Source organism: Brassica rapa, chromosome A02 (assembly GCF_000309985.2).
Source record: "Brassica rapa cultivar Chiifu-401-42 chromosome A02, CAAS_Brap_v3.01, whole genome shotgun sequence".
Classification (NCBI taxonomy): Eukaryota; Viridiplantae; Streptophyta; class Magnoliopsida; order Brassicales; family Brassicaceae; genus Brassica; species Brassica rapa.
In genome coordinates, this window is record NC_024796.2 from 30,458,155 (window position 1) to 30,480,344 (window position 22,190).

Genomic DNA, 22,190 nt, shown 5'->3' on the forward strand with positions numbered 1-22,190 from the left:
GAGAGAACACTGATTTGTAAAATATACAAATGTGATTGATAATTTGTATTAAAATTTTACCTAATATAATTTGAAATAAAAGTTTTTCTTCAAAACATAAAACAAACAGATGTGTTAGGATTAAGAACATGCATAAGAGACAATAAGATAAACAGAACTAACAACGTGAAGACATCTCTGACTGATAGTTACTTGCTTCTCCTCTCCCTCATCCACGGACAAGCTTCTTCCGATTTCACCGTCGCAGAATACACCACCAAAACGTAGCTCCGGGAAGTTCTCCAAGAACGGTGAGGTGTCCGCGTTTGGACGGCCAAAGAAGGAGTCGCCACGTCCACTACCGGCGAAAACAAACCCTCCAACAACTTCGTGCTTGTTTGGTTTGGACATGATGTTTCTAAGCTGAGAAGAAACAGCAGTTAGTGATGCTTCAGCCACTTTGAGATCAGGGATGTAAACTTGGAAATGGTCACCCGTTTTGATTCCAGCGCCATTGACTGTAAGATACTGCTCATCGGCTCTGCATAAACCAAAACGTATTTAAAAAAAAAAAAAAAACTTAAATGGGTCAAAAGGAACAGATTCAATGTTCAAACATCACTAGGCAGTGGTTAAGAGTCTAAACCGATTTTTAAAAAAATATGATTTCAAAAAATCATTTCGTTCATACCCGATTTGCCGACTAAACCAATTTTTAGAACACTTCGTGTAATAAAACTTGTGAAACTTACCCAGTAACTTGATGAAACACAAGTGAGGCCATGATCTTTGGCTTCTGATCCAAACCAACTGAGTATTTTCTTCTTTTTATCACTCCAATGTATGGATCAGCCTCCCAGAGCGGGTTTCCTAACTGAATATCATATAAGTTTAGTTACAAAAGTCTAGAGAATGGATAAAGAAAAGTTTTCAGATGCGTACCAGATTTGCTTCTATGTCATCTAGAATTTGTTCTCCATTAAGAACCTCAGCTTCTCCAATTCTTTTTGCTGTCATAAGTGTAGCAGGCCATTTAGGGAGAGTACTAATGGCATTAGCCACCTTGTACCTCAAATCAACCGGTGACAATCCTCTTGATATAGCAGTGTGAAACTGAACTCGTCCAGCTTCTGCTTCATATACGTCAACAACTTGAGTTGAGAAACACTTGGGTAAAGTAATCAACAAACGTCTCATGGTGTAGATGATATTAAAAGCACAGACACTTACCAATGGGTCTGCGTCTATCTCTTGCGAAGATTAAACCTGCGAGAACTCTGCTCTCATCTTTATGCAACTGAGCATTACTTAATTCATTAGCTCGTTTCTGTAAGAACTCTCCCTTTTGATCACCCACAATAATAGTTTCTGCAGGCATGGCATAGTCTGCAATGCATAAAAATTACATTACACTAACAATAAAAATGAAATGTTTCAGTAGTGCTCTGAACTTCAGTCTCAAATAAGTAAATACTTTTGGCTTGAGGTTTCCTAAAACGGTAAACAGAGTTAGCGAATATCCCGATAAACCTCTAACCTCTTTCTAAAAAGTAACATCTTTTAGCAGCAGCGTTCTTTGCTCCGGTGGCTGCTGGTGGCGCGCGTGGTCACCGGAGGCGGTCTCTTCTCCATCTCCTGTTTTATATTTGCTCCGTTTTGTCCTTCTTCTCTCTTTCCGTCGAGATGCGTGGGGTTGTGGGAGAGGCTCCGTCGCGGTCCCTTCTTGGTTTTGTCCGGAGAAACCCAGATCCGTGATTGAGCATCGTTGTCCTGGAGCTTCAGCGAGGCGGTGAGAATTGGAGGCAGACGGAGTCGGTTTTTAGGGTGTTGGCTCCGATGGTCTGCGTTTTGTCTTGTAGATCTCTCGGAGTACTTCGGCGGTGAAGGTGCGTGGAGGCTAGAGGACCACTCTCTCCTCTGTTTTGTTTTGGATCTGTATCTCGAGGTTGTGTCCTCGACGATGGGTGGTGTCTAAAGGTTTCTTTATCACCGTCGCTTGGGGTCTTGTGATGGTGGTGGGATTTGCTTTGGCTCAAGAGTGGCGGCGGTTGTTCCGTCGGTTCGTACCCATGATTCCGACTGTCGTGTGGTGGTTGGTTCCGTGGGGTTTGGCGTCTGCAGTTCTGGAGTGGTTTGAGAAGCTTTGTCGTCTATGGCTTGGTCCTCTCTGTCGCTCAAGAGTGCTCACTTTTTGTTGGTTCTCGTTCATGTTCTGGGCAAGTGTTTAACATCTCGCGCGGGATGTATCCTTCAGTTTCTCTGTTTCAGTTTCTTCTCCGTGTCTCCAGCGGGGTGTAGCTGCGCAGAGCTTGGATGATCGCATTAGGTTCTCTGATGTGGACCAGGGCGTCATGTGTGCTCCTGATTGAGTCATTCGGAGCTCGTTTTGGCGAGGAGACCTGGGTTGAGATGAGCTATCCCAGTGCTTAGGCGACTGATTGGTCCCCTTGGCAAGTTTACCTCTTTCATCTTTTGCAGGAACTGAAGCATTTGTTTCTGGATTCACCTTCACTGCAGCCCGTCTTGTCTGAAGGCGATGAGTCGTCGAGTCTGTCTTCAGGTCCTCGGCGGTTCTCAGCTTTCCTAGTCCCGGCGGTTTCAGAGGCTCCGATACTTCCCTCTAGGTTTGCTATCTATCCTCTTTTACTGTTAGCGTCAAGAGCTTCACGGACAGTCTAAATTACGAGTTTGAAGAGATCATCGAAACCAGCTACTCCGGTAATAGCACGGGAAGACCGGCATCCGCGGAAACGTGGTAAACCTCACATTCTCGTGGCTCCTATTAACGGTTGAGAACGGGGACTGATATTCTAAGGATTCCCGAACATTCTAGTGGATGGCGTCGGTTTAGTGAGCGAGCGAAGCTAGTCTTGTGAGGTTTGATTTAGAAAATTTTGGTTGATTCGAGCTTGTAATTGACGCTGTAATGCCGGTTTCCGGATTATCAATAAAATCGTAAATATTTTTTAAAAAAAAAAAAAAAAAAAAAAAAAAAAAAAAAAAAAAAAATACTTTTGGCTTTACAAAACTGAAAAAAATGTACCATAAGGCAGTACTCATACCCAATTTTCGAATGATAGGTTCTGTGGCATGAGTATCCTCCTACAAAATGCAGCATGAAGATACAAACACACACATAAGCATAGAATTGAATACAATCCAACACAAGTAGAACCCAAAGTATAGTTCACCCCGAAGAGCATAAGACAGGCTGGTTCAGCATGATCTGAAACCTCTGACACGAAGTTCCTAATATCCATCACAAATTTGTCACCAATCATCGCTTCAGTTTCCTGCAAAGACATCAACCACACCAACTCTATTTATAAAGAAAATCATTATGATACACAGTAGTTTTCTTTTTCTATAAGCAAATGAAGCAAATCTATTAATTAAAAAAAAAGAAAATTATAATGTTGAGTACACAGATGGTTGTTTGTTAGATAGATACCTCTTTTGATTGAATTACAGGAATAACGTCGACTTTGATTCCTGGCAAGTAGCCAATGGTCAACAGTATAGCAAAACTTGGACAAATGTGCATGCCCTGATCATTCTGTTTGACCTGTAAACATGATATATAAGCTTAGAAAAACAAAAACAAAACTCAATTATTCTCGAGGAAATGAAAAAAACAATCAAAACCTCTCCAGCCTTGTCGTTACACACTTCTTTTCCCAATACTCCAGCAACTATGGATACAATAACAGGAACCCTTGTTCCCACTCTTTTAGTTATCTACATTACACATCATTACCATTAACAAACATTAAAATCAATAAAAAAACAAAGATGGGAAGAGCATTAACGAGCATATATACCAGACTCAAAGTGTCTTCCATGTTCCCACATGTAATGTTTGCAATTACAAAATCTGGTCGAATTGGCTCAGACAAAGCCTTATCAATTGCTTCTTCTACAGCTTCCTGCAATAAAAACACACACACACTAAATTACACTAAAGCTTCCTCTTTTATAATCACAATCTATAATTCTCCATTGCCCACATATCAAAATCAAAACTTTACATGAAATTAGGGTTTCTCAGCTTACGAATTGATGAGGGTTTCTGGAGAAAGCAGAAACCATTTTGGGGCGAGAGAGGATGCGATTGCAGACGATGTTCCACGATCGGTTAACGCAGGAGGCGAAAGCAAACGGTTTCGCGGGTAATCGTAGGAGAATGTTCTGGAGAAGGTCGTCGTTCATTGAGGCGATGAACGCCATATCTGTCTTCTTCGATTTCTCCATCTTCTTCTTCCGCCGTGAGATGATAATGTATTTGGTTCTTCTCCGGCGAATGTGTTTGGGCTTTTTTTTCTTTTACAAATGACATTGGGCTTTTTATAAATAGGCCCAGCGTTATTTTCTTTGATATCAGGCCCAATATCTTAATTTTATTTGTTCCTAATGCATTTGATATGATATAATTATTTGTAAAAAGCTTATTTAATTTTCAAAACTATATGCGATCACAAAAAAAAAGAGTATAATGATTTGTTTTCAAAAACCTTATGATGCTTTGTGGATATAATTTTAGTTGCGACATTTTATATCATAAAATATTTTTTAACATAAAAATCAATCTAAACAACTAATTGAATAGTTCCCTTCACTTATCAAAGTGCAGTGAAACAAATTTACATACTTTCAACTTTCAATTTAGAGTTGATAAACTGAATAGCTAATGGAAACATATTCGGATATCACTGACAAGACAAAATAAAGAATAAAACCCACAAAACATTGAGATAAGAAAATCTTATCTTTAATATGTCACATTGTACTTGTTTTGGATGCAGACACAAAGTATCTTTGGTTCTGTTCAATATATCTTTAAGTTTTTAAACGAAGAATCTTGTTTCCAATCTCAACATTTGTTTCATTAAAGTGTTATTGGTTTTTGTTAGGATGTCTATTGTTTTTTTCTCTAAAAGGCGTTACGAAAAGCGACCAGCCTCGTGAGTGTGCATGTTGGATGGTTCATTGTATTTAACCAATCCAACTTCAAATCCGGTGACTTAACTTATGCAGATGTATAAAAATTCCGTGTGAAGTTTATTCTACTAATGTTTGTTTTACGCTGCACACACTCAAAGATCTACACATATACACTTTAACATATGGTTAAAAATGTTTGTTTTACGCTGCACACACTCAAAGATCTACATATATATACACTTTAACATATGGTTAAAAATGTTTGTTTAGATCGATGGTATCGTACTAATACCACGTAATACGTGGAAAAACTACCATGGCCATGAAACATTGGTAGGAGGTCATATCAAAGAAGATTATATCAAACACATGAATGAGGAGAATATTATATCTATAAACCAATGATCTAAATGACATTATGTTCAACGTTTGTTATGTGGTATTCTCTACTATAACGTAAGTGTCATTGCATCACAATCACCATGTAATTGTACATTTTCACTCATTTCTACTAAAGAATGCCAAGAAAATAGTATTATTAATTCATTACCACTTTGGAAATAAATAATCTAACGTTAGATGAATGAACTTTTCTTATTATATACCACAGTTAACTTTTGTAATCATGTATTTAGTTAGGTAATTATTGTCACGCTCTTTTGACTAAACTTCTGAAAGAATTAATCGAAAAAAAACACTACTGAAAGTTTTTCAAGGCCAACAACTTCCACCGTTGAGTTTGAGGTGGGCACAACTCAAGAATGATGTGGATTAATAAAGAAAACAAGAGCCAACAAAAACGGCCGTTACGTCATTACTATTGCTGACTCTGCGTCAGCTCTTGGATTCGTTTTCTCTGCTGAAAGCATTTAATTATACCATATCCATCATTTATATCACTGCCATAAAAGAGCGACAAAATCTCATATTTCACCAAACTGGATTATTAAAAATATGAGCATACCGGTTATACTCATAACAATTGGGGTATTTTTTTCGTCAACTGATTTAAAACTAAAATGAAAATCATTGACCTTTTATACTGGCATGTGTATAGTTAAGATTATTTCAAAATAAATTAGTTGTACATAGGAAATGTTATAAGGAAATTCAGAGCCTCTTTTGGTATAACAGTGCTGATGAGCTTCAGTTTCTAGTACTTATTAAGTGCCCAAAAACATAACGAATCAAACAGGCAATCGTAATTATACTAGATCAGCTATATTATAAGTTTTTTCTATATTGTAAGTTATTAATTTCATCACTTGATTTCTCACCCTTTTACACCAACAAAGTTAGCACCTGAAACAATTTATTTGTTTCTAGCATTATTTTAGCATGTTTTGTTCTGTAAAATTATGTTTGCTATGTTTTGTAACGTATTTTATTTTACGCGCTCGATACTATCATTGAAGTATCAAAATAAACAAGGGAAAATAAACGTAAGAATGATATATACTCTTTTTAAGTCAAAAAAAAAAAGAGAAGAATCCAAGTCCGCAAAGTCCACATGTGTAAGCCTCGGTAATGCGAAACTTTGTCCCACAGTGCGTACCAAAGTTCCTGCACCAACGTGTGAAGTCTTACCTGGCGCCACGTCAGGATTCAATGCATGGGAAAATTGAGGTGATAATGTTAATACTTAATACTAATCAGTTTCCACGAAAACAAACTAAATTTATATGTACAAATTTTACAAACTCATCTAAAACTCGTAACTGGAGCTTGTCAACAAAAAATATTTGGTTATATAATACTACTGTAGTGAGAAAATCGAATTATGAGAAACATGTAGATGATGGTAAACATATATATGCTGGTGGAACCAGCGACATATTTTTATTATCTGCCTGTTCGTCTGTTACCCTACCATTTTTATCCAGGTGATTCATCTGAATGTTATATAAGTAGAGGATGCAGCTGATATCTATACACTGTATAAGTATTTCTTTCTAAGACATTGTACTTACAGCATGATTAACAAAAGGTTCTTAAAGTTTCTTATATTTCGCTAAATAACCCATGCTTTTAGTCTCGGAAAACAAAATTTCTAAAACGCTGCATTCAGTATAAATGGACCAAAAAGAAAACACATTTGATTTTAACTTTGACAAAGATAACCAATAAACAGCCATCGCTTACTTTGATGTAACGGAAGTTCACCCTAAGTGGTTCATTTATACTTACCCTAAATTCAACAAATTACTTAATTAGACTAAGTTACCAAGATTTTGCCACAGAATAAAATAATAAAAAGACTATGTTGTCAAGGATTTAATTTCTTTTCGGTTTCAACAAACAACACAACCATTATCTTCTTCTTGATGTTTTCTTTTTATTTTGAGAAAGACCACTATCTTCTTGTTTCAAAAAAAGGAAAACATCATATAAACTTTTTAGTCGAGGTAAGAAATCAATTCTATTCAATCACTATCTGGGAGAGGAAAGACAATTGAACTTATAAGTTGAGGTAAGAAATCAGTTTGAAAGCATAGTTCAAGATTAATTTAGAATACAGAGATAAATTGTCTTATGGAAACTATATTCGTAGACTATAGTCTGGATTTTAACTATTTACTCCAAGAACGATAAGTAGAATTATTAGTTTCATAATACCATATCTTATCTATATAAGTGATTAACCATATTCAACAGTAACAAAATATTGTTTTTTCCACACAAAAGGAACACTAGCTCACGTTGGCTACTTCAAATTTCTACTAAGTTTATTTATGAACGCCGAGTAGAGTACTTTCATAATGATTTCAGTTAGTCAATATGACAAGAATATTCAGTTTTTCAAAAAGTTGGTGATTAATTATGGTTTTAATAATAAATATCACATATATGTGCGTGTGCTGTATTGATTAAAGGTTAACATGTGCCACTATGTCACCATTGTGCTCCCTTCTGTAGATTGATTTTTAAAATAAAAGTTCACTGGAACTTTATGTTTAGCAAGAACGCCCACAGGTATTAGTTGTTATCACGAATGCCGTGTTTGTTCACTTCACCATGAACATCTCATGTTACATGCATTTTATTCCGTTACTCAATTGTGTGTGTATATATTTATGTATATATTTTCTAAACATATATTCATGTATATATTCAGTATAAAATTCGAGAGTAAAGAAGTTCTCTAGAGATTGTAAGAATTAATTATTTTTCTTTTCACTAGGTAGATATCAGTATAGAAGTTTATCTTGTATATATACATGGGTTATTTACTTATTTCTAATCCGTAACAAAACAAACAACTTACGAAGATATAATTTTCATATGAAAGTTAAAATATTTATGACTTAGAAGATTTTGATTAAAAATATTTACGACTGAGAATAATTTGATTAAAAATATTTATGACTGAGAGTATTTTGATCCATTGTTTAGAAGTAATTATAATTTTAATTCTATTGAAAATAGCAAGGAAATTTATATTTAAAAACATATTGTTGATGTAATTATATATCAACCAAGATAAAATCTGTAATGCTTGTAAAAATAAATAATTTTGAAATTAATTTGGTTTCCACAAGGGCAACGCTCGATTTGGAAAGATTTCAAAAATGAAAACCATTGCTATATAAAATATTTAAACCATTAATTAAAATTCTGTATTTAAAATTTGAAGATATAACTTTTAAAAATACATGAGCGAGTCCATTAACTGTCAATCTCAAGAACTAGAACTGCGTTTTGACAGTTTTAACTTCTTTTCTTTTTGAAGCCAGTTTCAAAAAAAAAAACTTCTTTACTTTTTTCATCGACAGTTTCAGCTACATATAGATAAACACATATTGCGTGACTATTAGGTGTATTTTGACTGATAAACTATTGAATGAAATATAAAATTACGAACTAAAATAATAACCAATTAACTTCAAACAGATTCACGTATAAGTCATGTTTAAAAGGGAATAAAACAAAATAATTTACATTTCTTTTCAGATCTTGAGGTCCACAGTTCCACCTTCTTACCAACACCCAAGTGGTTCTTTAGAGAGAGAGAGAGAGCGTGAGAGAGATTTATAAGCTTCACTTTGGGCATTACAATTTTTTGTGAACATTGAAACACTCAAAACTTAACCAAAAACAAAAATGGGAGAGGTTCAAGAAAATCCCAAACTCTTATATCATCTTTTCAAATCTCATAATAATAATAATAATTTTGTTCTAACTAAGACTTTAATAATTTATTTGGTTCCAGGAAGAGAAGAAGCAAGAAGCACCAGAGGAGAAGAAAATGGAGGAGAAGAAACCAGAAGAGGAGAAAAAAGAAGAAGGAAAGAAAGTGGAGGCTGATGAGAAAAAGGGAGAAGATTCTGAAAAGAAAACTCAAGAAGGAGAAGCTACTAAAGATGCCAAAGAGGATTCTCCTCCGGCGGCACCGGAGGCTCCAGCGCCACCTCCACCGCCGCAAGAGATTGTCCTTAAAGTTTACATGCACTGTGAAGGCTGTGCTAGAAAAGTCCGCCGTTGCCTCAAAGGCTTCGAAGGTATGTATTAAGAATATACTATATCTAAAAGTACATACTTCTTTATATCAGTTCTGCATTTTCATCTACATGTAATAATCTTCTAAAAAGAAATAATACATTTTCGTTTTATTCATAGACTAATTTCTCAAAATTCAAACGTTTGCCATCTGCTTTTACAACACAATTTTATTTGTTTAAGATGATTAATCTTGTGGTTCATTTAAAAATATATAAAACAAACACTCTAAACAAAAAATTGCCGTTTGATTTTTTTCCACCAAATTACATATTAAAAAAACAAGCATCAGATAAGTAAATTACTGTAACTATATATTGTTTCTGCCAATTACAGTTTTTGGTTAATTTGGTGTATAAGTATAATTAATATTCGTCTTTTTTTAATATTCGTCATATATTTTGTATGTAGGACCACACAAAGTTTGGGTTATGCTTTTAAGTATTACCATTACAAATAAATAAAAGAAACAATCAAAGTATAACATTCTGTTTTTTGGTAAACATGGCAATATAATGATATATATATATATATATGACTATATACAAATATGATTTGAATCTTGGATTTTTGGTTTAATTGATTTAGGAGTGGAAGATGTGATGACTGACTGTAAAGCGGGTAAAGTGGTGGTGAAGGGAGAAAAAGCTGACCCATTGAAAATCTTAGCCAGAGTTCAAAGGAAGACCCACCGTGAAGTGGTGCTTCTTTCTCCTATTCCTCCGCCATCTCAGCCGCCGGAGAAGAAAGCAGAGGAGGAGAAGCCCAAAGTGGAAGAGAAGAAAGTGGAGGTAACTTTCTTTATTGTAATTTTTTTTGTCTAGTAATGAATTTTTTAAAAAAATAAATAAAGGTAATTTTAAGGGTTGCTTTTTTGGGGATGTTTATAACTATTTATTCAGAGTAACGATTAATTAATATATCATTCAGTTAAAATAAGATTATTCTCTCTTTCCAGTGAATTCACGTGGGGGTGTACTGGTAGATTAGTATATTTTTATCTTTTTATTGATGGTTGTAGAACTAGATTTTTTCTGATTTTATTATTATAATTTAATTTACATATATGGAATCTGGATTACATAGTCGTTTTATTTAAATTTCCGACGATCTTTTTGTATCAGCCTCCCGTAGTAGTTACGGTGGTCCTCAAGGTTCACATGCATTGCGAAGCTTGTGCGACGGAGATCAAGAAACGGATCATGAGAATGAAAGGTTAGTTTTTTTCTACTAAATTGTTTAAATAATCTAATATTGGTTAAGATATTGGACTTTTTATACAATAAGTCCAATATTTAATAGCTTTTATCTGTTTTTTTTACAATAGCTTTATCTGTGAAAGCAACACTTCAAACTTAAAGGAAATTTACTGAAAAGTGATAGGTAACAATTAAAATGAAAATATATGTTTTGGGGGGGATTTTAGCCCTTTTTCTCGTCTGTCCTGACTATCTTCGGTAGATAAAACGTTTCAATATCTTGCATAATCATCCACTTGTCACCAACTTTATATCGTCTTTCGTTAGTTCTTTTTCTGATTACCAGAGCTTTCGTTAGTTCTTTAGTCGTATCAAATTTGGTCCATACAATTTCAAATCTAGATGATATTGCTTCGACTTTAAAACACATGCACATGTATTATTTATTTATTTATAGTCATTCTAACTTTTAAAAAGCATATGTTATGTTATCGTTTTTTAATAAATTATATGTAGTGGGGTCAAAATGTATATAGCCCTACTTTAGTAGCTTTTTTAATTATTCATTTTTGTTTGAAACAAATAACTTTTAGGAGTGGAATCTGCTGAATCCGATTTGAAAGCTTCTCAAGTGACGGTGAAAGGAGTGTTCGAACCGCAAAAGCTCGTAGAATACGTTTACAAGCGTACTGGAAAACATGCTGCAGTTATGAAAATTGACCCACCACCTCCGCCGCCACCTGAGGAAGCTGCTGCCGCCGCGGAAGCAGAGAAGAAGGAAGAAGGAAAAGGAGAAAATGTCGGTGGAGAGTCCAAAGGCGAGGAAGGGAAGGACGAGAAAGCAAAGACTGATGAAGAGAAAAAAGAAGGTGACGGCAGCAAAGGTGAAGGTGAAGCGGGGGAGAATGGCGGTGGTGGGGAGGAAGAGGCAAAAGTTGTGGAGGTGAAGAAGATAGAGAATCCATATTTCTACTATCATTACCAGCCGCCGCGTGTGGCAATGCCGCCTTATGCCTATCCTCATTCCTATCCACCCCATGCATATCCTCCTCAAGCATATCCTCCCCATGCATATCCTCCTAATGCATATCCTCCTCATGCATATCCTCCTAATGCATATCCTCCTAATGCATATCCCCCTCAGATATTCAGCGACGAGAATCCAAACGCATGTTCCATAATGTAACAAAGAAACTGCAAACGCTAAAAGAATATGTGGGAAATATTTTGAACAATTTGATTAAGTGGATACATACGGGGCATTAAGTTGTTACTTATCTAATTGAAACTCGTGGAACAAACTCTAGAGTTCATATCGATGTAGTCCCACACATTGCTCAAGAGAGGGCAATTGCGCCCTATCCTTTTTCAAAACTACATGTAGATTTTAGATTTCAAATATGCCCCTTTTGTTACCACATTGTGTTTTTTTTTCTGGTTCAAATTACCACATTGTTTAAAGTATATATAAACCCCGTTTTACAAAAAAAAAAGAGTAAAAAGAAATTATCGGTGAATATTAATAGTTAGGTCACTTAGGTGAAACACTTTATCTCGCATCTATCAAAATAGGTTCGTCCATTTAATGCATGCTTCCTTAGTTTATTCATGCCATCGGCGTTTGTCAATTGTGTTATGATTATTATTTTTTGATAAAGGAATTGTGTTATGATTAACTCTTTATTTTTCCTAAAAGTTTATGATTATTTATTCTGAAATCATTTGTGTCCATCATGTGTTGCTAGAAACTAAACGGTGACTCGTAGTATCAATCAATCATATAAAATAAAATTAACAAGAATCCTATGCTTTTCATTTTGAGATTTTAAAGCAATAAACAGAAAAATTAATTCCCTGAAAAATAGTATTATTTTTATACAATGTGGACAATCAAGTTTAGTTTTATTTGAATATGGACAACATATATACTGCTACGGTGCTACACCAAATATAATACGAGAATTTTTTCATATAGAGCTAATTTCATTCCAGCCAAACAAATAACCAAATCATTTTTCTGGTCCGGAACTCAATAGTAAGCAAACAGTGAACACAACTCGTGATGTCTTCGCATGGTAAGCAAAAGAACAAAGAACATTCTATTCCAGCCAAAGTAGTAGACTCCAGAAACCTCTCTCTCTCTATCTCTCTCTCTCTGTCTCTCTCTCTATCTCTCTCACCCGTGTAGCGCGTGAATCGTGAGGGTATAATACTACAACGAGCCATGATGTGACGGTGTTAACAAGTCGACCTAACGTGATGGGTCCGTGCCATCTCTCTGAGGACGTACAGTTTTATGTATGAGCCCACGTGACCGCCACCACTTCCTCTAAACCTGTGCTTTCGTACTCCAACTTTTGTCGCTTCTTTTATTGGACGCACCGTTTTTATTTTCTTATTAAATGTACTCGATTCCTCTTCGAAACACACAAGATTAAAAAAAAATATAGTACGTTGCTCCTTACTTTGGTAGACAAAAATAAGTAACTTATTCACTTTATTTTTTGTTTTCTTTCTAAAAATAATGAATCAATTTTAAATAGTACTAACCAATGTCGGTAGATCAATTCACTATTTTCCCTTTTTTAAGAAAACTATTGGTTAGTGTTAAATTTTTACAGCAAACGAAATGTTTTTTAGCTAACACAAGAACTACTATTATAAAAAAAGGAACTACCATTAATTGTGATAGAAATAGCGATTAGAATTTTTTTTTCATAAAATGACATAATATTTAATTGCCATTGATAGGAGTATTAGTTTTTTTTTTCAAAGTATTAAACTGTAATAGAAATAACATAAAAATTATTATAGTAACCCGTTTTTTTCGTTAACTAAGTATTACAAGTACAGCTCTCTATTTTATTTGTTTTATAGCATTGCACAAAATCGTTAGTACGTGATATTTTTCTTTCTTCATAATTTTGTATAAAATAATTTGCCTTAGTTATGTAACGAGTTTGTTAAATTGGTATCCTAACAATAGTTTACTTATCATAAATTACAAATTCTAGAAGTATATGTTTCTCTTTCACCTTTTTACAAAAAAAAATATATGTTTCTCTTTCACGAAAATAGGGTGGATGGACTATAGCATTTATTAGTTTTGCTGGTCTTGTCTTCTTTCTGTTAACCTTTGGGACCATATCGGTATCAACTACGTCGATAATCGAAATCATGCATGTTGACACGTAGATATACGTTTTTTTTGGTAAAATTGATATCGTTTCAGACAAATATATATATACGTATATATATGTATACGTATTGTTTTTAGTTTTTTCTTTTTGCTAAAAACGTATTGTTTCTAGTTACGTGTTGTTTGCATGTATATAAACGTATACGCATGAACGTAGAGAATTAGTTAATTCACGTAGGTTGACAAAATAATAATAAATTCACGTACAATTAACTACTTTATGCAATACGTAACCTAAGCGACATATCGACAACCATATATAATCGAGCATGGCTATGCAGGCATGCATACATCGGTAACAACTATATTTTGCATTAGCATGCCTGTGCATTATAAAAATAATACTTTCATTAGTTAGCCTGAGAATTTACTAGTGAAATTAACAACTCTATACAACCGCAAGTTTGTTTCCTCAGTTAAAAATAACAATGCTCTACGCCTCTACCTCTGAGACACCATTACAGACGTTGGTTTTTAAGAATCAGTTTTGATTCCCAATTCAAATATATTAACAGACAAAAATCACAACGTAACTAGAAAGAGAACAACGTTGTTATCATACGAGACACTTGGCCGGATTTCATTATATTAGGTTTGGTCTGATTGCGACCGAACCGTAACTGAGTCGACCATTTAACCCTACTCTAAAAGTGTTGGCACCATCAACATCTGTTAATTCACCTGAATTTCATAGAACTCAGGTTATTAAACCCATCTTTATTAATGCTATTTTTTGAACCAGTTGTTAGTGCTGTTGTTTGTTTCAATTATTTATGGAGTTTTGATTTTGGCGTACTGCCAAAAAAAAAAGAAGAATTATCCATTTGCTGTCAACTTATACATTATGTAGAGCTAGTTTATCATCATTTGACGTTGCTATTCTAAACTCTATTTTGAATTATTTTATAACGCGTGATTCAAGTCACGAATTTCAAAAGAGCCTTATCCAAAGTGTCTATAACATATATATATATATATATATATGAATTCCCGTTACAATATAGAAAATCTAAGATTAGGTGATAAGCCAACCTGTTAGACCTTTGACATTTAAACGTCTCCCATATTCGAGAGGGTATTCGAGATAGCTAACTAAAAATCAAGAACATGTAAAGACGTACAGCAAATGTAGTACGATATCTTTTTGTTGGAGGTCCACTTACAGGATATTCTAGATTGGATGCGAGGAAAACAGATTCAGATTTTGATTACTTCAAACCAATCCAGGCAGTCTCTTATACATTTAATAACGTTTTGATTGTTGTGGTTGGTTATAACTAACGTTTCAATATTCTTTAATAGTAATAAACACTTCCGGAACCCAATTAAATATCTATATGGTTTGTTGACGTAATGCATATATACTCTCTCTGCGTTTGCGTTTGGCTTTTACATCATGGAGTATAAAATAAATGTTGATTGGTACATACTTTAATTCTAAAATAGCAGCATCGTGAAAACATGTAATATAAAGATAAAATAATTGAAAGGCTAACAGCCTAACACACACAAAGAAGGATGTAGACCCATAACAAAGGGGAAAAACCAGAAGATGATGTTGTTACAACGGTTTTGAAGTCCACTCAGTTAACGAGTTATATATGTGAAACACATTAAAAAAGAAACCAGTGTAGGTCTGTGACAGAAGAAAACAAAGCAAATTATTATTTTTATGTTTATCTACCTAAAATGATAAAATGATTTGATTTCTATCAGGAACTTTGTTGAGATTTTTTTTTTTTTTTTTTTTTTTTTTTTTTTTTTTTTTTTTGAGATTTAGACATGATTCTTGTTTTAATAAATTATAAATACTTTTAAACTAAAGAAACTTAACTTTTCTTATAAGAACAAGAAAAGAAAATTTGGAAAAAGGTGTTTGAATCTCATCACTTAGTGGAGGGTTAAAAGCAAAGAAGGTGTGAGATGGATGGTTGAAGATGACCTACTATTGTAGCATTATAGTTGGATGGCTAATTTCGTTATTTCTTTTTGAGTCATTTCAAATTGCTTCTTTAAGTTTACTTCAATGGTCCATATTGCATTTAGAAAAAGGTTTTTAAAAATTCTTTTTTTTTTGTATAGACCTAAGGTGTCTTGGGCGAGACCCAGATTAATCTCTAGAAGGCAGGTTCACTGGGGACATGCAAGCAACAGTTGCTCTACGTATGAATTAGATATCTACACCACCTGGCCAACGCAGATGTATAATATATACAAGGGGGGGGGGGGGGGGGACAGATTTTGAACCCACAATACGACCGGCCACAACCCCATGGTTAGGTGCATGATTATTGGAGAAGTTCTTAGGGTGAAGTTTTTAGGGCAACATCCTCAATGAATGGTATCTAAGGGCAACATTATTGGTAGGACAATTTTTAAGTCCTTAACATATTTTATTATTACTTTTATATTAAAAGACAAAGCTAAGGACAATCCATAAATTAAAGATTATTGGTAGGACTTTTCTTGTTTTATAAGACTTGAGATGGAAGAAAGAGTTTGAGCTAGAACTTGTGTTTAGATAAATAATTTGAATCGTTTGATCTTGTGTTTAGATAAAAAACTTGAGATAGAAGAAAGAAGAAAGAACTTAACATGGAACGTTTGGTGAAATAAGAAGAAATCCGTGAGTACGTGACACGGATGCTCTCAATACATGTGTGTTGCAAGAGAGTCCAATCCTGAAACAAACAACAACATGAATCAATAACAAGAAGCAAGCACAAGAACGAGAATCAATGACAGTAGCTTACACTTTTCACCGGTGTCAATGGCCGTTGAAACCCATGTCAATAGTATTGATGAATATCAGAACTTTCTTCTGAACAACCTCTAGCTTCAGGAGAGCAAGAATGTGTAGTAGTTTATCCTGAGTACTGCAAGAAATCTAAAACAAGATAACACAATAGTCATCATTAATCAGAACCACAACTGTGAACATAACCAAGAAATTTACTTAAGCAAAGCTAAGCGTTTGAATCATACCCAAAACTGCTGAACATTACTTGGGACGGGCTCTTCCTTGTCAGAACCTTCTTGCAAGGTCAAGACTACCGGGTTGTGCAGAATCAATTTCTTCAATTTCTCAACATCAGAACTGACATTTTTCAAACATGTTTCCACCGTTCAAGACAACTTCTCAAGACAACTTCTCAAGACAACATTTTTCAAACATGTTTCCACCGTTCAAGACAGTTATACTACTTGATTATCTAGAAAATTCACAATTCACAAAGCTAATGTTACTTCTCATCACCACTATAAACCATTGAACCTAAAAAAATCCAAAGGAGAATATTTATCATACCTCATCACTACAAGAAAACAGCGGTATTCTGACGGACGTTCCGACGGAAAATGAATTCCTCGGAATATACCGAGGCATTTCCGAGGCAATTCCGAGGAAACACAAAATTTTGCTTCCTCGGAATTCCGTCGGAATATTCCGACGGAATTCCGAGGAAAATTCATTTCGTCGGAATATTCCGACGGAATACCGAGGAAACTAGTATTCCTCGGAAAAAACCGATGAATTCCGAGGAAATATTATAGACGTTAGAGAGCCGTTGGAGAGCCGTTGGGGGATTTTAAAAATTCCGAGGAAATTCCGACGAACTAGCCGTTTGCATCGGAATTCCGTCGGAATTTCCTCGGACCGTCGGCAGGATTTCAACTATAAATACAAGCACCCCTCTTCCTCTTCATTCACACCATATCTTCATCCTCCCTCTCACTTTCTTTACACACGAATTTGATTCATAAAAAACATGTCTTCTTCAAATTATTTTCGTTCTTGGATCGATCGACCTCATTTGGATCCGAACACGAGATTGCTTACGGAAGAATACCAACAAGGTATAACCGAATTCATGGGGTTAGTTCACCGACAACCGGAAGCAAAAACAGGTATGTTAAGATGTCCTTGCTCTAATTGTAAAAATAAAAAAGTTATTAAAGAATGGGATGTTTGGACTCATTTATATTTGAGTGGGTTTACACGAAGTTACAAAATTTGGTATCATCATGGAGAAACTGATTATGAACTTGGTAGTACTAGCGAACCTCAGCCAGCGGTTAGATTAGAAGATCCAATTAGAACGGATGTAGATTACGGTGTAGGTACTGAGCAGATGGTAAATGATCATTTTAGAGGGGAAGATTTACCCAATGCCGAAGCTAAGAGATTTTATGATATGTTGGATGCTGGAAAGCAACCATTGTACGAAGGTTGCAGAGATGGTCATTCAGCTTTATCATCTGCTACAAGATTGATGGGCATTAAGACGGATTATAATTTGGCTGAAGACTGTGTGGATGCGATTGCTGATTATGTAAAAGGTATTCTACCCGAAGATAATGTAGCTCCTGGCTCATACTACGAGGTTCAGAAACTCGTAGCTGGTCTTGGTTTATCGTATCAGGTAATAGATGTATGCAGAGACAACTGCATGATTTATTGGAGGGCGGATGAACAGCGGGTTTCATGCAAATTTTGTGGGAAGCCTCGTTATAAAGATACGAGTGGAAGAGTTCCAGTACCATATAAAAGGATGTGGTATTTGCCTTTGACGGAAAGGTTGCAGAGGCTGTATCTGTCTGAACGCACAGCGCAACCAATGAGATGGCATGCGGAGCACTCAACAGATGGTGAGATCAGACATCCTTCAGATGCAAAAGCGTGGAAGCATTTCCAATCAAAGTATCCCGACTTTGCGTATGAGAGAAGAAATGTCTACCTTGGATTATGTACTGATGGTTTCAGCCCGTTTGGCAAGAGTGGAAGACAGTATTCTCTATGGCCAGTCATTCTTACACCATACAACCTACCCCCAAACTTGTGCTTGCGACGAGAGTTTTTGTTTCTCTCGATTCTCGTTCCCGGACCAGAGCATCCTAAGAGATCACTTGATGTGTTTCTTCAGCCACTAATATATGAGTTGCAACAACTATGGACTCAAGGTGCTGAAACATACGATGTTTCGTATAAAGAAAACTTTCAAATGCGGGCAGTACTAATGTGGACAATAAGTGATTTTCCAGCATATGGTATGTTATCTGGATGGACAACGCATGGAAGGCTATCATGTCCATATTGTCAAGATAACACTGATGCTTTCCAACTAAAACACGGAAGGAAAACGTGTTGGTTTGACTGTCACAGGAGATTTCTACCACCAGATCATCCATATCGTAGAAGTAGGAATTTGTTTACGAAGAACAAGAGGGTGTTTGACAGTCCACCTCCGGAAATTCGTGGGAAAGATTTGAAGACACAACTTAGAGATTTTGGTGCAGAAAGGACGCCAGACGTCGGTGGACATGAGCATTTTCCGGTAGATGGTGTTGGAAACCTACATAACTGGCACAAAAAAAGTATTTTTTGGGATCTGCCATACTGGGAGGATCATCTACTAAGGCATAATTTAGATGTCATGCATATCGAGAAGAACTTTTTTGACAATCTCATGAACACGATCCTTAATGTTCAAGGTAAAACAAAGGATAATTTGAAGTCAAGACTGGATTTAGTCGATATATGTGCTCGTTCAGAACTTCATGTTGATGAGAGTGGTAGGGCTCCTTTTCCCATATACCGACTTGATGCAGCGGGAAAGGATGCGTTCTTTGATTGGATTTCAAACGATGTGGAATTTCCAGACGGTTACGCATCTAATTTGCGTAACTGTATCGACAGAAAGGAAGGAAAGTTTACTGGCTTGAAAAGCCATGATTGCCATGTAATGATGCAGCGTCTCCTTCCGTTTGCCTTCAAGGAACTATTACCACGAAATGTTCATGAAGCAATTGCAGGGATAAGTGGTTTCTTCCGCGATTTATGCACAAGATCAGTGACTCTTGAAGGTATTGAAAATTTGAAGACTAACATAGCTGTGATTCAGTGCAACCTTGAGAAGATATTTCCTCCCTCATTTTTTGATGTTATGGAGCATCTTGTTATTCACCTGGTAAGAGAATTGGAACTTGGTGGTCCTGTGCAGTATAGATGGATGTATCTGTATGAGCGGTATATGTTCCATTTGAAGAAGATGGTGAAAAATTTAAGTAGGGTGGAAGGGTCTATAGTCGCACAGATGATCAATGAAGAAACTTCAAACTTTGCCGAGTACTACTTTCCAGCAGAAGTTCAGACCAAAAACAGAAGACCTGCTCGGCATGATGATAGAGGCGAACGGGCAACATATCATTGGAAGGTTCCAGACATTTTCACAGACGTTGGACGACTTAGCGGAAAACCAAAGGACCGTCGACTTACTGATCAGGAGCGCAGTCATTTGCAAACATATTTACTCACCAACTGCGAAGATGTTCTTCAATATGAAAGGATTTTCATGGCAGAAAAGCGGTTAGAATATAGATACGCCACAGAGGACGAACTAGAAGAAATGAAGCAGAGAGAATTTGGTGGATGGATGTTTACTTATGTGAGTGATGGTTTGGCCAGAGGCGAAACATTTGACGATTGGATACGCGAGATGGTCGTTGGACCAAACTTTGTTGTGAAGTCATATCCGAGATTTTGTACTCGAGGATATGCATTCACAACTCAGAAGAGGAGACGTTCGAGTACGACTTACGATGCTGGTGTTTGTTCTGCATCAGGAGATGATGTATACTACGGACACATAAATGAGATTTTAGAAATCAAGTATTTGGGCATGGTTGGATTGCGCTGTACTGTTTTCTATTGTGACTGGCACGACAACACTCCAGATCGAGGTGTGAGAACAGATGCATTTGGTGTTACATCAGTAAATTCAAGACGGAAGCTGCAATATTATGATCCTTTCATTCTTGCTTCTCAGGCCGATCAGGTTTGTTATATCAAGTACCCCCGGGTAAGGAACAGAGATGATCCATGGGTTACTGTTACAAGACTCAACCCGAGAGGCCGAGTTCAGGGAAGTTCTGAGCTGGAAGACCCACTACAACCAAGCACATCCGGCAACTTAAGTGCAGCAGAAGATTTAGGTGGAGTTGGCCTTGTAGTCGATTTAACTGACTTCGGAGAAGAAGCCGCCGTTCACGTAGATGATGAACCAGTGATTGGAGAGTTTCACCAAGATCCAGATTCAGATTCATCTGGTGATGACGACTCGGAAACAGACTAGCGTCGACCTTTTTTTTTTTTTTTTTTAAGGAAAATTCCGAGGAAATTCCGAGGACAGATAGGTTTTCCTCGGCATTTCCTCGGAATAGATCTTCTCGATTGAAAACCCCAAGTTCCTCGGAATTTCCTCGGATTCCGAGGAACTCTTTATGTTCGTCGGCATTTCCTCGGAAAATTCCGAGGAAATTCCGAGGAGATGGGGATTTGATTATAGATTCTTTTTCCTCGGAATCTCCTCGGTATATTCCGAGGAAATGCTGACGAACATAAGGATTTCCTCGGAATCTCCTCGGTATATTCCGAGGAAATTCCGAGGAACTGGGGGTTTTAAATCGAAAACAACGTTTTACGGATTGAATAACACGTATATAACCTTCATTAAGTGTCATAACCAGATTATGATGTTTGGAACTATGAACTTTGGTGTTTTATCCAATAACAAACACTTTTACGATTGCATGAACGAAAACCACACAACATAAGAGAAACACTTATACACTTTAATAAATGGTAAAGGGAATACTTACAATTATTTTTGAAATTGTGTTATTTCATGGTTTATGATCATCTATACAAAGAATCCTCAATGGTATGCATTATAATTGTATAAGAAATGAAATACGGCGAAAATAATCGATGTTTAAAAACCCCAAACCCTGGTTCCTCAGAAATTCCTCGGAGATTACCGAGGGTATTCCGAGGAATCATTGTTCGTCGGAATATTTTCATTTAACCGGGTAAACCAAGCCGCCAAATATTTCGGGAAAATTGAATCAAAGAATTCCGAGGAAATTCCGACGGAAATATTAAATATTTCCGAGGAAATTCCGACGGATAGTTTCCGTCGGACGCCTCATAATATTAGGGCGAGCCCGATCTTCTTCCCCATTTCTCTCTTTCTCTCCGCGCCGCTGAGCCTCTCCTCTCGCGATTTCCGGCGACTCCACCGTTCTCTCTCGCGTTTTTCCGGCGAATCTCCCCTAATCCTCCCCCATAATCATGTAAGAACCCTATCCCACTCTTTTAGGTTAGATTTGTATGGTTTTTAAGTAGATTTGATGATTTTGGAATGAGATTTATAGATTTTGTTAGGGTGAATGGTAGATTTGTGTAAAATCGAGTTTGATTATGTATTTCACTTGATTTGAATTTTTTTTTTAGAGTTTTTATTAATTTTGTGGTTATAAAAATCGAATTTGAAATTATATATATATATTGAAAACGTTTTTTGTATATAAAATCTATT

At 35.9% G+C, this 22,190-nt stretch overlaps 2 protein-coding genes and 1 long non-coding RNA gene across 4 annotated transcripts; 1 reads left to right on the forward strand and 2 right to left on the reverse strand.

Annotated features, from left to right (window-relative positions):
• Positions 1 to 19: 19 nt before the first annotated feature.
• Positions 20 to 4,960, reverse strand: LOC103855051 (F-box/LRR-repeat protein At5g63520). Of its 2 annotated transcripts, none has more exons than XM_009132012.3 (10): positions 4,033 to 4,960; positions 3,801 to 3,905; positions 3,625 to 3,717; positions 3,431 to 3,544; positions 3,171 to 3,272; positions 3,042 to 3,081; positions 1,210 to 1,365; positions 922 to 1,109; positions 732 to 853; positions 20 to 520 (listed from the first exon to the last, which is right to left on the reverse strand). In XM_009132012.3, exons 1-10 carry the CDS (start codon positions 4,228 to 4,230, stop codon positions 121 to 123), a joined length of 1,518 nt encoding a protein of 505 aa, XP_009130260.1. In that variant the 5' UTR covers positions 4,231 to 4,960; the 3' UTR covers positions 20 to 120. The 2 variants fall into 2 exon arrangements, with proteins under 2 accessions (XP_009130260.1, XP_018511699.1); XM_018656183.2 differs by having other exon boundaries at positions 4,008 to 4,235.
• A 3,888-nt stretch (positions 4,961 to 8,848) lies between these two features.
• LOC103855053 (heavy metal-associated isoprenylated plant protein 7) lies at positions 8,849 to 12,034 on the forward strand. The gene is made up of 5 exons (XM_009132013.3): positions 8,849 to 9,030; positions 9,131 to 9,419; positions 10,006 to 10,208; positions 10,542 to 10,632; positions 11,210 to 12,034. Exons 1-5 carry the CDS (start codon positions 9,022 to 9,024, stop codon positions 11,800 to 11,802), a joined length of 1,185 nt encoding a protein of 394 aa, XP_009130261.1. The 5' UTR covers positions 8,849 to 9,021; the 3' UTR covers positions 11,803 to 12,034.
• A 2,521-nt stretch (positions 12,035 to 14,555) lies between these two features.
• LOC103855054 lies at positions 14,556 to 17,141 on the reverse strand. The gene is made up of 3 exons (XR_630629.3): positions 16,801 to 17,141; positions 16,569 to 16,702; positions 14,556 to 16,496 (listed from the first exon to the last, which is right to left on the reverse strand). It is a non-coding gene; the product is annotated as an uncharacterized LOC103855054 (long non-coding RNA).
• Between the last annotated feature and the right edge of the window lie 5,049 nt (positions 17,142 to 22,190).

Bases quoted from the DNA above. Each gene is read 5' to 3' on its own strand.
- LOC103855051 (XM_009132012.3), bottom strand. From the start codon at position 4,230: ATGGAGAAATCGAAGAAGACAGATATGGCGTTCATCGCCTCAATGAAC. The intron at 3,545-3,624 runs GTTTTGATTGTT...TCATGTTTACAG, and splicing joins GTAACGACAAGGCTGGAGAG to GTCAAACAGAATGATCAGGG. The intron at 3,273-3,430 runs GTATCTATCTAA...ATGTCTTTGCAG, and splicing joins CTGTAATTCAATCAAAAGAG to GAAACTGAAGCGATGATTGG.
- LOC103855053 (XM_009132013.3), top strand. The intron at 9,420-10,005 runs GTATGTATTAAG...TAATTGATTTAG, and splicing joins TTGCCTCAAAGGCTTCGAAG to GAGTGGAAGATGTGATGACT. The intron at 10,209-10,541 runs GTAACTTTCTTT...TTTTTGTATCAG, and splicing joins TGGAAGAGAAGAAAGTGGAG to CCTCCCGTAGTAGTTACGGT.